Here is a 14,504-nt window from a genome sequence, read left to right as displayed (position 1 = left end):
CCTTTAATTAGAATGGCTTATTTTGATGGTATTATAGATTGAAGAAGGAGGACTTATAGGTTATGAGATTAGAATGAGGAAAAAATGAGTTGGAGAGAAAGAGGAGAAGAAATAAGTTAGATGTAGATTTTGAATTTTATCTGTTAAAGTTAAAGATAATTATTTTAGTATTTTGGTGCTATTTAAAAGTTTAAGCCTCAAAAAATCAACTTGTTACGTCTAAAAAAACCAATTTTATTGTGTATTTTGGTGCTATTAGCAACCTTAGCCTCAAGTAATTAATTTTTGGTGGTGTATAACTTGTAAGCCTCAATTAATTAATTTTTTGGTGGTGTATAACTTGTAAGCATTTAATGATGACGTATAATCTATTTTTAAGTGGTGTGTTTTGTTATTTGGTGCTTTATATTATAAGATAGCATAAAAAAATAAGAAATTTACACAAAAAAAAAGTGGGTTTGTACTAGTGCTATTCATATCAACTAATTTTGTTAATCAAGTAATTAAGAATATTCTCTTGCCACTTGGGTGATAGTCCAGTGTTACTAGCAAAAGTTGCTTTTCGAGTGAGCTAGTATTGATTCTGGTTGTAGGAGTTAGAGTTACTGATAATAAATTAAAAGTTAATTATTAGTCTCTTTTTTTTTTTGGAAAGGCAATTATTAGTCTCTTAAATTAACATTACACTCAACAATTGTGTGGATTAACACCAGATGTATCTTGGGTATGAATATGTGGCGTGTAGGAAACGCTTCTTATTTTTTTTTTAACGGCCAACAGAATCAATCCCGAGTACTTTCGGGGCACCCACTGGACCAAACGGAGTACTCCGAGAGTAACCCGGGTCCACCACCAATTCTGGGGAAAACCCGGTAACCCACCCGCCCGTAGGCACGTCAATGAAATTACCAGTAAAACCCGTTTGGCTCAAGGATCCAACCCAGGTTTCCCTGGGTCTCCTATAATTGTCCACCAATGCCTCACTCTGCACCAAGTGGGAGTTGAACTTGCATCTCCCAAGAGAAATGCAAGTCTTCCACCACTTGATCTAGAGATCATTGGCGGAAACGCTTCTTGTTTAAAACCTACATTTTTCACTAGAGCTTGTATCCTATTGGTTTCTATTTTTTATTTACAAAGTTCCAAAAGTATATGGAGTTGGTCTGGATAGGACATATGGTCGACGGTGTGCCTGTGTCCACCATAGTTGCTTGATGAATCCGTTACTTACCGTTAGTAGTTCGGTTTGGTTTTGTTCTGTTTTAAATTTTAACGGTTCGATAAACACTAAAATTTTTGAATGATTACATTGTGCTAAAGTACGGTAAAAAAAAAAAGTTTAAACGATACCCCTGAAACGTTACATTGTACATTGTCATAATTTTGTTGTTAGCTAGTGTATACCTACGAAGTTACGATTATCTAAATAAAAATATTTCAACCCCAAGAACATAACAAATATAAATTTAATTCATATGGGATTACCGTATTTAGCAAAAACTATCTACACATTTAGCTATTCCTTAGAAAGAGTACAACAGAATTTACATTAAAAAGATAAACCATCTATACATATGCAATTGTATATATCTGTAATGGTGTGTGTATATACGCATATGCATGATTCATAGAGTTCATGCACCTTGAACAAGTATATCCATGGCTTCCCTTCCCATTTTCCTGTGTACTCTCCTAATTTTCTTGTTATCTTTCAATGAAATCTCCGCCGTGAAGTACGAAGTGATTGTGGATAAGGCCGGCCCAAAAAAAAACGCAACCAACACGACAATGGGGGGCATCGAAAAATTCCACAAAGTTATTGGCGGAGTTCCGTACACACAACAAATAATGGGTCAGATCAACACCTTTATGTGGTCCACCATCTTGAAACAAAACACCCCAGCTGAAAGAAAATCCATAGATACTATTCAAGTTTTCATCACGTATTTTTTTGGACCTGAAGCAATCACTTGGGGCGGTAATAAGATTAATGTTAGTGTGTATTATTTGGACATGTACGAGGGGCCAAACACCTTGAAATGGGGATTTACGTCCCTTTTGTACCATGAAATGACCCATGTTTTCCAATGGAATGGTGAGAAGAAGGCCCCTTCAAATTTATTAGAAGGGATCGCAGATTACACGATTCTCAAAGCTAATTACGCCCCATCAGGCTTTAACAAGCCCGGTTCCGGGAGTAGATGGGACGCGGGGTTTGATATCACAGCCCGTTTTCTCGAGTATTGTGACGGGCTTGTTCCAGGGTTCGTGGCAAAGCTTAACAATATGATGAGGAAGACTTACGACATATCATTTTTTAAAAATATAACAGGAAAGCCCGTAGAGCAACTCTGGAAGGATTACAAGGCTAAACATCCAGGGGTTGAATAGGGAACAAAGCTATAATGTGATTGCATGGTGTATGAGGTGAAATAAATGAATTTGCTAATTGGAATCTTCTAAATCGTGTAATCTAGGTTAACTAAGTACCCATATTTTAATTTCTTTGCCAGGCTAATTTAAGTAATTATTTTTTAAGATGAAATAATTGAATCCGATTTTTACAATTAGCAATGAAACCAAACACTAAGTACCGTCTGGTCTGCATGATATTTTGATAAAGGAATTGAAGTCTAATAAACAGAATTGAAATTTGATGGATTTGAAACTTTTTTTATAAAATATGCTACAAAATATATAATAAATAAAAATGAGAGTTTGGTTATTTGAAGAAAATTCGACTACTACAATACCGGATATAAACGCTAAATAAAAGAATAAAATTACAAATAAATTGTACCATTCTTTATTGAAGTCGATGACTTTGGAAAACTTCAACCGTACATCCTTGTTCAAACTCAGCTGCAAGACAAGCAAAATGTCGTTGACGGTTTTGATTGAGGATCGTGTTTGACACGGTACGCTTAAAAAAGGTTATGCGCCTCCTCTCAGACAGTCTGTCTCCTAGGATACAACAATCAGAACAGTATGTATACTGCCAGAGATGGCTCTCGCGCCCGAGATAACACCAGTTATGATGGTGTTCTTGTTTTGTGGAAAAATATAAAGTAAAATATAAAGTTGTTCAGAGAGAGTTTTCTCTCAATCTGATAGGAACAATAGTTTCTAGTCATTTTGTGATATGAGATTCTTTTTCTGTATCTCACGAATATGAACCCAAAGTTCATATATACACATTCACAAAATGTTTGATACATTTTTTGCAACTAGATAATAAATCTGGTAATAAACAAGTAATGTGGTTCGATTGGCTAGGCAAATTATTCAAGAAAACAGAAAGGATCCAGAGTAGAAATTGAGAAAGGAAATGGAATTAGCTTTTCATTCATAATAATAAAATAAAATGCAAAGAGCTACTCCATATAAGGAGTTACAAACCAACGTAAACAAAAGAGGTTCCTAATTTACTGGGCACGTGGGGCGGCGGCATAATCACTTATCCCCTTTATTCTAAGTACATGAATTGAAAAGGTCTAATACTTTTAAACAAACAAATACGTTAAACCATAACAAACGTTGCTATATGGACTGCATGATAACTGGGCTACTGGTGGGCCAACATGGAGTTGACAATGGGCTGCATTGAAAAAGACTTGGGCTCTGAAGACACGTAACAACAAGATTTAATTGTATTAAATAGATTTGATATGATCAACGAAACTGTCATATTTATTCATGACTCTGTTTGTAACCGCTCAGTAGTTAGTTAACCGTACGCGCTCTAGTCGAGCCCGCACCACATGCCGGCTGGATAGGTTTCGTCGTGCGATGTCATCAGGCGCTTGCGCCACAAGTGTCTGCCATATCTACTGCCACATGCCATGTGCCATAGGAGCTCGCGTCACACGCCTTAACCTGCTCGTAAGTCAGCCGCGGGCACTACACTCGAACCCCACGCCAAACTTCAACGCGGACTCATATCCGCACGCCGCATGCGAGATGTTTGCCACACAGTGCCCCTGACACATCATCTGCCATGTACATGCCTATGCGCACATGGACAAAATATAAAGGCGGCACTCAAGCGGATCATGTCGTTGCAAGTGTGTGAAGTGCACCACAAAGCGCCCATCACCCACGTCACACGCCCTTTAGAGTCCCCTCTAGTGTTTATCTTTAAGGAAACAATATACAAGGAGTGCCCCTCCTTACAAACCACTTTAAGGTTTGTCATCCCACCTATGTGGACAAGTTGACAACTTTCCATTTTTCTCATCCTTGGTTGTTCCAATCATACAACTTCAAGTATCGATATTTATTCATCTAAGCTTTATTTTGGACATAGTATGGTTCGTTATGATCCTCTCACAAAGTAGAACACCAACCTACAAATAACTATTTACACAATACATATATAAATATGATTATGGGTATCCAAAATATTTAGTAAAAAACCCATTTTCACTAAAATTTCCAACAATCCCCCACATGAATGGAGATCGATTAAAACACAAAAAATTCCCCAATGAAACCTCAATAGTCGAGTATTGCAGGATAGGTAGGTGTTGCCTTTGAACCTTCCTTTGTAAAGCATACATAGCCACTAGGTTTTTGTAGATGTGATGTCCCTGAACAACCCCCCATTTGTGTAAACAACAATATACTTCACACAATACTTTCCTTAGCCAGGCCATCCCCTTATGATTTCTTGAGATGTTTTTTTATAGTACACAAATTGATACGATGTGTTACTGAGAAGTTGATGTGATGAGATGAGGAGTTTGTTGCTGCTTGGTAGGATCCTCCTTCTACAATGTAGAAGGGAAGATATGAAGACATTCTTGGATTGCTGATTTAGGACTTGGAAGATTTGGTGACTGGATGCATCAGCTTAGGGGGAGTCTGTTGCTGACAGAATTCCTGTGAAGTTGACGCTATCCAAAGACCAAAGACTGTGAGATTCTGAAGACTAAAGTTTACCTTTGCAAGCTATTGTCGAGGGGGAGTTTGTTGATGCATGTAATGTGACAACATCTTTGTGTTGGTCTTTAGATATCTTAATCAAGACTTGGGTTACGAGGAATTGAAGATGTCCGAATTTGATGTTACTAGATACATTCCAAGCGTATGAGCTCTAAGTGGAGTCCGAATTTGGGAAGCATTCAATAAATTCAGATATTATGACTCCTTGTGTTCCGAGTTTGTGTTTTGTATTAGTCCGAATTTGTGTTATTATGTACATGGCCCTAGCCCAATTTGCATGGTTGTGTTATATAAACAGCTTTATGCTTTAGGGTTTAGGTTAGATATCTTAGACATGCAGAGAGAGCAGTTACAGAAAACACAAAGAAAGGCTGTGAGTCCGAGTGGTGTGAGATCTTCAGTGATTGTAAACATTCGTGTTCGTTCATCACAGAAGATCGGTTTAAAGTGTTTTATGTGTTCTTTATCATATTACTTGTTTTTTGTGTTCGTTGATCTATCAAGGGGTTCTACAACCTTGATTGATTATCAATCTCGTATAGATCCGTGTGTAATTGTTTGTGTATATATGTGTATTTATGGTGGGGAATTTACATTACATGATTATGTATGGTGCATGATAAATGGTTTTCTTAGAATAAATCCCATGTATTTCTTTAATGTGTTTTCTAACTTCTTCAAGATTTGTCATACATTGTGATCCTTTAAGTTTTGGATTGAAAAAAACACTAGGAATTGGGTGACTCAAAGAAATGCCTAAAATAAATAAAAACAGATGTGCCAAAGTTAGTAAATTCAATTCTATTCAAATGTTACTGTATCATATAAAGACAATGATAGCAACTTACAACGCAAACCAATGTAATATAGTGACATCAAGCCAGCCATTCGAGAACATGTTTAATAACTCGGAATACATAATATTCTCATTAACCTGCAAGTAGGGGCGTTCATGGTCCAGTTTGGCCAGTTTTAGGTCAAAACGTGAGCCAAACAGTTAGTAACAATTTTTGATATTGAAAACCAAACTCTTGAACTTTAAAACCAAACCAAACCGTTACTAACAATTTGGTTTCACAATTTGGCTTTATTGAGTCCTCATATACAATACATCTTGTCAGGTGCAATGATCCGAAAACATAATTATTACCAACGCGAATTTGTGATCGATCAACTAATTTTCGAATTGGTTGTGGTGTTTTCTTTATTCTCTTTGAGGCAAGAGCTACATCATGATCAATAAATGTAGGCTAATGCATAGGCATGGCTACATCATGATCAACAAATGTAGGCTCATGCATAGGTACAAGCACATGCTCAGGATTAGGGACGAGATTGGGATTTAGTTCAAGATCGGAATCATGCAACTCACATGGATTTTGTGAAGCCATTTGTAGGTTGTTCGCATTCATTAACTGACATGATTATAAAAAGTATTAGTAGTTCATTAGTGAACAACCCCTTTGATAGTGAACACTAGTGAACTAATCTTAGCCTCTGATTATCAATACACAAGTGTAAATCAATGGCCAACATTTGATGATGAAAATACACTTTTGTATTTTACGATTTGATGATGTAAATCAATGGCCAGTATTTGTTCACTTAGTTCACAAATACACTTGTGTTCACTCTATAACTCCACCCTATATATATATATATATATATATATATGGTTCAAACGAAAACCACTTTTATTGCGAAAACTTGAAAACTAACTAAAAAAAGCCTAAAAAACACACCGAATTTTTTTTACAATTTTTTTTATTAAAAATCGCTAGTTTTATATATAAAAAAAACTTTTTTTCAAAAAAAAAAAAATTGTAGTGCACATGTGTAATAATTCACTCATAAATTACACGCCAAAACATCATTATATAAACAAACGTAAGCCATAGCTTCCATAATCACTTCAATCTATCCATTTTCTACAAAAAAAAATCGTTAACCAAAAACGCCAACTTAAGCAAAACGCCAAAAATGACAACAATCGTTTCGTGGAGATACACTCTGGGGATCAGGAAATACGTCATCCATTTTGACAACAGAAGGAGGGTGTATGTTAAGACAATCAGGGCTATTCTGAAGATGGAAGAAGAGATACAGAGGCAAATCTTATCCATTGGCATCGCTCTAGACAACGAATGCCATGAAACACATATGCTTATGAAATCATTAACCAACAAATTTTGACTAATCAAAGGAAATGTGAAGCCAGACCCTGTCATAACATCATGGCGTTTTGATGATGAAACAGACATGGTGACGATTACATACGACAGCGGAGAGCAGCAAGACTACTGGCTAGAGAACATCATGACAAAGCAGCGACTGGGTTTCATGGAAGAATTGCATAACGCCACCTGTACCAACCCAGAAATAGACTCAAAATTGGAGTTAATGCAAGACATGTTCAGGTGAAGGCTTCAAAATCTTCAGGAACAAGAAGCTGATGTAGATGAATGTGATGACATGGATGAAGATCAAGATGAAGACTCCGAGGAGGAAGAAGATGACACAAGTGATGGATACTATTCAGATAAAGTACCTTCTGACGAAAGATTTTAATTTTTTTTCCTCTTTTTTTTCTTCTATGTAATCTTCTTTTTTTTAAGATAATTAAATGTTATATTACTATCTTTATTAGCAAAACGGCAAAATAATACTAGAAATGGTTTACCCTAACAAAACGCCATAAATAACAAAAAATATTTTCCTCCTTACTATTTTATTTACTCTGTTATTATATTTTGTCATGATAGTCTGGATGAGGCCATTTAAAAAAAAAGCCAAACTTAGAAGATGGGACGTCTATAACCTATAAAACTGATAAAAGCTGATCAACACAGTAAATACAAAATACAGTAACTGAAAAGACAGTTACCTTATAACTATCATTTATTACAATAAAAAGTCCCGCCTAAACTACGCGCCAAAAAACTCCTATAAGAGAGGGGTCTGTACACAATGAAATTAATCACACACAGAAAAACACAAAAACGCCATATCCTCTAGAAACCACTCCCTTTAAAACGCCACCGATGTCAAAGCTTTCACTGAAATGCATCCTTCTTCTGAGGAGGTTAACTCAATAATATTTTGCTGGATGAGATGGACAAATATTCAAGAAAAAGAGACTGATGACAGTGATATGCCATCATGTGAGCTTTCTTCTTGATGATTATAGGCATGGAAGAAAGGGTTCAACTAAAGTGTAAAATGCTATTTTGGACTCCATTAATACAAATAGCATCAAGCAAGAGTTGATCTTCAATGACATGCCGCCAAACAATAATATCACACCAAAAAACAAGATGCCACTAAGCAGCTTCTTCTGAAAAAGACGGGGTTTATGTAGGAAATTTGGCAACTAGCAAAACTATTCAAAAAAGGTTCAAAACGCCAAAACAAATTCAAGAAGATAGAGGCTGATGACAGAGAGGATTCGGAATAGAAATTAGATTACAATTTTTTGTTATCTTAGTTTTCATTTTATATTGTTTTGATATCAAGCTATATGTTGATTTGTTAACTAGTTCTCTATAAAAAATAACATTATTATATAAAACGCCAAAAACTACAAACATTAAAAAGCTAGAAGTATGGAAACCGGGAGAAAAGCTGCTGGCAAAAAACCTTGTAAAGGTTATTAAACGCAAAAAATAAAAAATTGGTCTTATGCAAATATTAGAGACTCGTAGTGAATTATTATAGAAAACGCCATAACGCCAAAAAAATTAAACAGAAAACTCTATAACGCCAAAAAATTATATATGTGACACAAAAACAATTAATTCAACGCCAAAAAGTTTAAAAAATACGATTAACGCCAAAAAAAACTTAGACGCCATAAAATTTTATACCGCGTTGGGAAAATAAAAGAAGAATGAAAAGACAAAAAAGCGCATCCGCCCTTCTCTATTACGCGGGACACGTGTTAGGTCAGGAAGCGTTCTCACCGTTCTCACACTTTTGAGCGTTTTCTCCTGAACCCGTTTATATATATATATATATGGGAATGTTCATTTGAGAAGAAATTTAATGTGAGAAGAAAAAGAAAAAATGACATATTAGTAAAATACTATTTCATTTATAACTCATATCATTAATTTTTTTCTCTTTAATTAATTAGTCAACTAATCATTAATTATGCCTACATATAATCTACAAAACCTACACATATCAAAATTTTCCTACATATACCCTACACATTATAGAATTGTATCATACACAGTCTACCTCGAAATATATCCTACACAACTCATAATTTATCCTACACAACTAGTAATTTATTCTACACTTTAAATTAAGTTGTTTTTTTAATTTGGAAAAAAATATACATTTTGAAAAAGAGTTACAAATTTAATTTAGTTAGTTATTTAAGGGGAAAAATAAATTAATGATTTATGTAAGTTTACCAATATACCATTATATTAAAATTAAATGCAAATATTAAATGAAGTAAAATGAAACATTCTTATTGGTTGAAACCTCTTCTTTTTTCTTCTTACAAAAAAAATTCTTCCCATTTGAACCCTCCACTATATATATATATATATATATATATATATATATATATATATATATATATATATATATATATATATATATATATATATATATATATATATATATATATATATATATATATATATGATGAGGTTCATGAGTGAGCAACATCCTTGTTTGTGAACTGAGTGAACCAATCTCAATCGTTCATTTGATTAGATGATGCAAAGGTTAGGATTGTAATTCTACATTTAATCTTTTTTTAATTAATTTTCTATAGTGATTGGCATTTACTGACTCCTTTTTTTGGATTGTTTTAGAAGATTTTTTATGATTCTTTAATGATTTGCAGTTACTCTCTCCTTTATTTTCGGAACTTTTAGAAGATTTTTTATGATCCTCTGTCAATCCAGTATATTCGTAATTTTTGTTATCATCCCCACCTTTTTGTGCTAACTTACGATGATAAATTAGAAGATCTCCATTGATTATTTCAAAGATTATATTATATCTTCATCTACTATATTCGAAGTTATTATTAATCATCCTATTTTTTTTTTCTAATTATGAGGTTATTCATTTACAATACCATTATACATATGTGTTTTCACATACAACCCTGCTATACATATGTGTACACATAGTGTATTTATAACTATTGTGACTTGCTATACTTATGTGGATACACATATAACCCTACTATACGAATGTGTACACAAAGTTTATTTATAACTATTGTTACCGATATACACAAGTGTACAGCATAAAGATTGCATACAACCCTTATTCATTTACATAAACATTACATATAATTTTTTAAGCGAAATATTAAACAAAATCTTTGAAATACTAAACAAAACCTCTTCATTTTCCTCTGGTTCCTAAAATTAGATTTAGTACACATTTACGTTAATGCCCTTATCAACCTGATTTCTTTATTATATTTCATAAAATATTTACAAGTTTGCCATTACCATTAATTTTCATCATCTAACAAATGAAGGGCTATGATCTGTTCACTTTGTTCACAACTTAACTATTGTTTACTCTAGAACCCTACCCTATATATATATATAGGGGATGGTTCAAATGAAAACCACTTTTATTGTGAAAACTCGAAAACTAACTAAAAAAAGCCTAAAAAACACACAAAATTTTTTTTTTCAATTTTTTTTTTTATAAAAATCGCTAGTTTTTATATATAAAAAAAACTTTTTTTCAAAAAAAAAAAAAAAAAATTTGTGTAGTGCACATGTGTAGTACACATACATATGTGCAGTATTACACATGTGCACTACACAAAAAAAATTTTTTTTTGAAATTTTTTTTTATATTAAAAAACCTGCGAAATTTTTATTGCAAAAAAAAAAATTAAAAAAAAAATTTTTTTGTATGTTTTTTTGGCTTTTTTTAATTAGTTTTCGAGTTTTCACAATAACTAGTGGTTTTCATTTGAACCTTCCCCTATATATATATATATATATATATATATATATATATATATATATATATATATATATATAGGGGAGGGCTATATAGAAAACCCTTATGTTTTTAGAAAACTTTGGAAACTCAAAATTCCCCTCATTTTTACCCAACCTCCCGACTTTTTTTTTTTGAAAAAAATAACACATGTAATATACAAGTTTTTAAGAGTTTTTGGCCAAAAAAAAAAAACAAAAAAGCGCCGAAGGGATGTTTTAAAAAAAATAAACAAATTTCAGCAAACTCCGAGTGACTAACATGTGTTAGGCAAAAAAGGCTGAAACTTGCTGAAATTTGTTTTTTTTCTTTTTAAAAAAAACATTCCTTCAGCGCTTTTTTGTTTTTTTTTGGCCCAAAACTCTTAAAAACATGTAAATTACACGTGTTATTTTTTTCAAAAAAAAAAAAGGTCGGGAGGTTGGGTTTTCTAGGGTTTTCTCAAAATGGAGGGTTTTCTACCTAGCTTTAGCCTATATATATATATATATATATATATATATATATATATATATAATTTAGTTATTTTTCATAGTTTTATAGATATTAATCATTATTATTTAAATATATATATTTAGTATACTAATATAAGATTAGGGTAAGGATAGTGTAAAAAGGGCCTAAAGTGTGAGAAGTGTATTATAACACTATATATAATACTATATAACACCATATAAACACCGTATAACAATATGTAACACCATATAATACCATATAACACTATGTAACACTATATATCATTATATAACAAATATAACACTAAACATCTATCATAGACATGCTATCAGACAACCTATAGTGTTATATTTGTTATATAATGATATATAGTGTTACATAGTGTTATATGGTATTATATGGTGTTACATATTGTTATACGGTGTTTATATGGTGTTATATAGTATTATATATAGTGTTATAATACACTTCTCACACTTTGGAATCTAACCAACTCGGGATGACAACCGACGCGGCGATGATAACTACGAGCGGCTAAAACTCCTCGTGACTTCTGCCTGGATGAACGTTTATGCGGTTTGACTTAATTATTCGTTTTTTCTGATTCTTGTAAACTGGTATATCTTGACCACTTGTGTTGGATTATTGGTATACGTTTCTTGTGTTTGAATTACTTTTCATTTATTAAGCGTATTGGCAACTTTCTTGCGTTGTTAGCGGGTTGGTAAATTGGTGGGTAATTGATACAATCAAACGGGTTATTAGGTTGCATAGTGAATCTTAAAAACTATCCCTATTAACTAATCAAATTCATTAATTCCGAGGCAATGTCTATGTGATGTTTTGAATCAGAAAACGGATTTTTATATTAAAACGGGTATTCGGGATTTCGGGTGGAGGTTACTTCTTTTTTATATTGATAACACTTTTCGTGACAAATTGTGTTTTCTTTTAAATCTACAAACAAACCCCCAATTTAGATAATTTAGTTTTAATTAATTTATTTAACACTAACCACAAATTCCCCGTGGATACGATACCCTACTTACGCTATCTACGTAGTTTAATTAGGTTTTTGCATGACCCTTACGACAGTCGTCAAAATGGCGCCGTTGCCGGGGAATTAGTGCGCTTAGTGTTAGTTAGTTAGTAGTTAGTTGTTCTTGCTTTTTAATAAAAAAATAAATATACCCAAAAATATTTTTCTCTCTATTTTTTTATATCGTGATTTACGCAGGTAGTTGAGCTGTGTTTGTGCAGGATGACAAATTTTACTATATTTTGCGGCTCTACTACATGCAAGTTGTACGGGGAACCACTTCATCCATGTATCAGTTGCCACGAGGCCCGATTTAGACGGAAAAAAACGAAATTGGAAGAACCACTAATACTTTGCTATGAGAATCCTTCCCCTCCACCATATTTATAGATGAGTTGACTATTTCCATTCAACTATAGGTCTTATCTAAAATATTTTATTTCTTTAACAAGAAAGGTGACAACTTTACTGTATAATGTATGCGTATTTTATTTATTATTATTTTTTTTTTTGTATTACTTGTCAACAAGTTTCCATTGTGTTCTCCGACTTTTATGATAGAATATTTGTTCTCTGGAGATAACGATGAAATACATGTGAGCTTTTGAATATTGGAATTTGACGGAAATGACAATGACTTTTCATCCCTTATATACTACCGTTAACCACTTGTCTTGCCAAATCTAATTACATTCTCAATAATTTTAATGGCCTTTACTTGCGTGGGTTTTTCACGCCCAAACCGTACAAGGTTTGATGTTTTCCTAAGCTTTAGAGGTGAAGATACTCGTCATTCATTTACAGATCATCTCTATGAAGCATTAAAACGAGCAGGAATTCGTACATTTAGGGATGATGATGACATCAAAAGAGGATCATACTTAGAACCCGAAATTGTTAAAGCAATCGAAAATTCAAAGGCTTCAGTGATTGTATTGTCAGAAAACTATGCCAAATCCAGATGGTGCCTTGAGGAGCTTTCGTTGATCCTCGAACAAAAGAGGACGAACAATCATTTCGTTTTGGCAGTATTTTATCATGTTGATCCCTCTGATGTCAGGAACCAACGAGGATGTTTTGCCATAGAACGGTCAAAGTGGATAGAAGTCGATGTAAATAGGTGGAAGTCAGCCCTAACGGAGGCTGCCAATTTGAAAGGAATGGTTGCTTCAGGGTACGATTTTCCAATAATGCAACTAGAATCTCATGCTAGTTAACTTTGATTATGGGTGTTGTTGAATTTTCAAACGGAAAAGGAATTTGTGCTTATTGTTAAATTTGTGCTTCTTTTGTTCCAGGTCTGAAACAAAATTCATTGCAGATATTGTTGATACAATTAACAATCAACAAGCTATGAAACTTACTAGTAGACTAAGCAATCTAACTGGAGTGGAGATTCGAGCTATATATATCAATTCCTGGTTGAAAGATGAGCCCTGCAACAACGTATTAGCAATTTGTGGAATGGGAGTGTTGATGCACTTTGTGTGGATGTGGCTTGGTTCGGTTCGGTTCGGTTCAAGACCGACGCCGCGACATTCCTCCGTCGTGCGAACCGGAGAACCACACACAAATGACGAAGACACGAGAATGATTCAGTTGAATATTGATGATATCATGACATCATCACATGCAATATTGAAATGCAAAAATTATCAATCTGAAATGCATACATCGAAATACACAAATATATCGAAATAGAAAGGATCGAAATAGAAGCATGTGGTCTTCTGTTTTGTCTATACATATCGAATTAGAGTTATCGAAATAGCCCATATCGATACATATGACAAGCTATTTCGATGTCCAGCTCTATTACATTGTGTTTCGATTTTGTTTATTGTTTTTCGATGTAAGTCTGCTTGTATGGGCTATAAATACCAGCAGATACTCTGTTTCTATGAGAGCTTGAATGAGCTTGAGAGAGAGTGTGTAGTGAGAGAGTTGTCGGTTTGCTTTGTATTAGTCGAATCTTCTACCGAAACTCTGTCGAAATCAATACACGAAACCGTTAATCGTTGATATCTTTGCGTATTGTTTATTCTCTCGCTCGTTTTGTGTCGTAGCTTGGATT

The 14,504-nt window shown here is 33.5% G+C and overlaps 2 protein-coding genes across 2 annotated transcripts; both read left to right on the top strand.

Annotated features, from left to right (window-relative positions):
- Window positions 1–1,659: 1,659 nt before the first annotated feature.
- LOC110931305 lies at window positions 1,660–2,391 on the top strand. The gene has a single exon (XM_022174704.1). The coding sequence runs from the start codon at window positions 1,660–1,662 to the stop codon at window positions 2,389–2,391; it is 732 nt and encodes a 243-aa protein (XP_022030396.1).
- Window positions 2,392–13,137: 10,746 nt separating this feature from the next.
- LOC110931304 (disease resistance protein RUN1-like) lies at window positions 13,138–14,196 on the top strand. The gene is made up of 2 exons (XM_022174703.2): window positions 13,138–13,604; window positions 13,729–14,196. Exons 1-2 carry the CDS (start codon window positions 13,138–13,140, stop codon window positions 14,129–14,131), a joined length of 870 nt encoding a protein of 289 aa, XP_022030395.1. The 3' UTR covers window positions 14,132–14,196.
- The last annotated feature ends 308 nt before the right edge of the window (window positions 14,197–14,504 follow it).

This window comes from Helianthus annuus, chromosome 3 (assembly GCF_002127325.2).
Source record: "Helianthus annuus cultivar XRQ/B chromosome 3, HanXRQr2.0-SUNRISE, whole genome shotgun sequence".
Taxonomy (NCBI): domain Eukaryota; kingdom Viridiplantae; phylum Streptophyta; class Magnoliopsida; order Asterales; family Asteraceae; genus Helianthus; species Helianthus annuus.
Note: the sequence above shows the minus strand (reverse complement) of the source record. Positions and strands in the feature narration are given on the sequence as shown.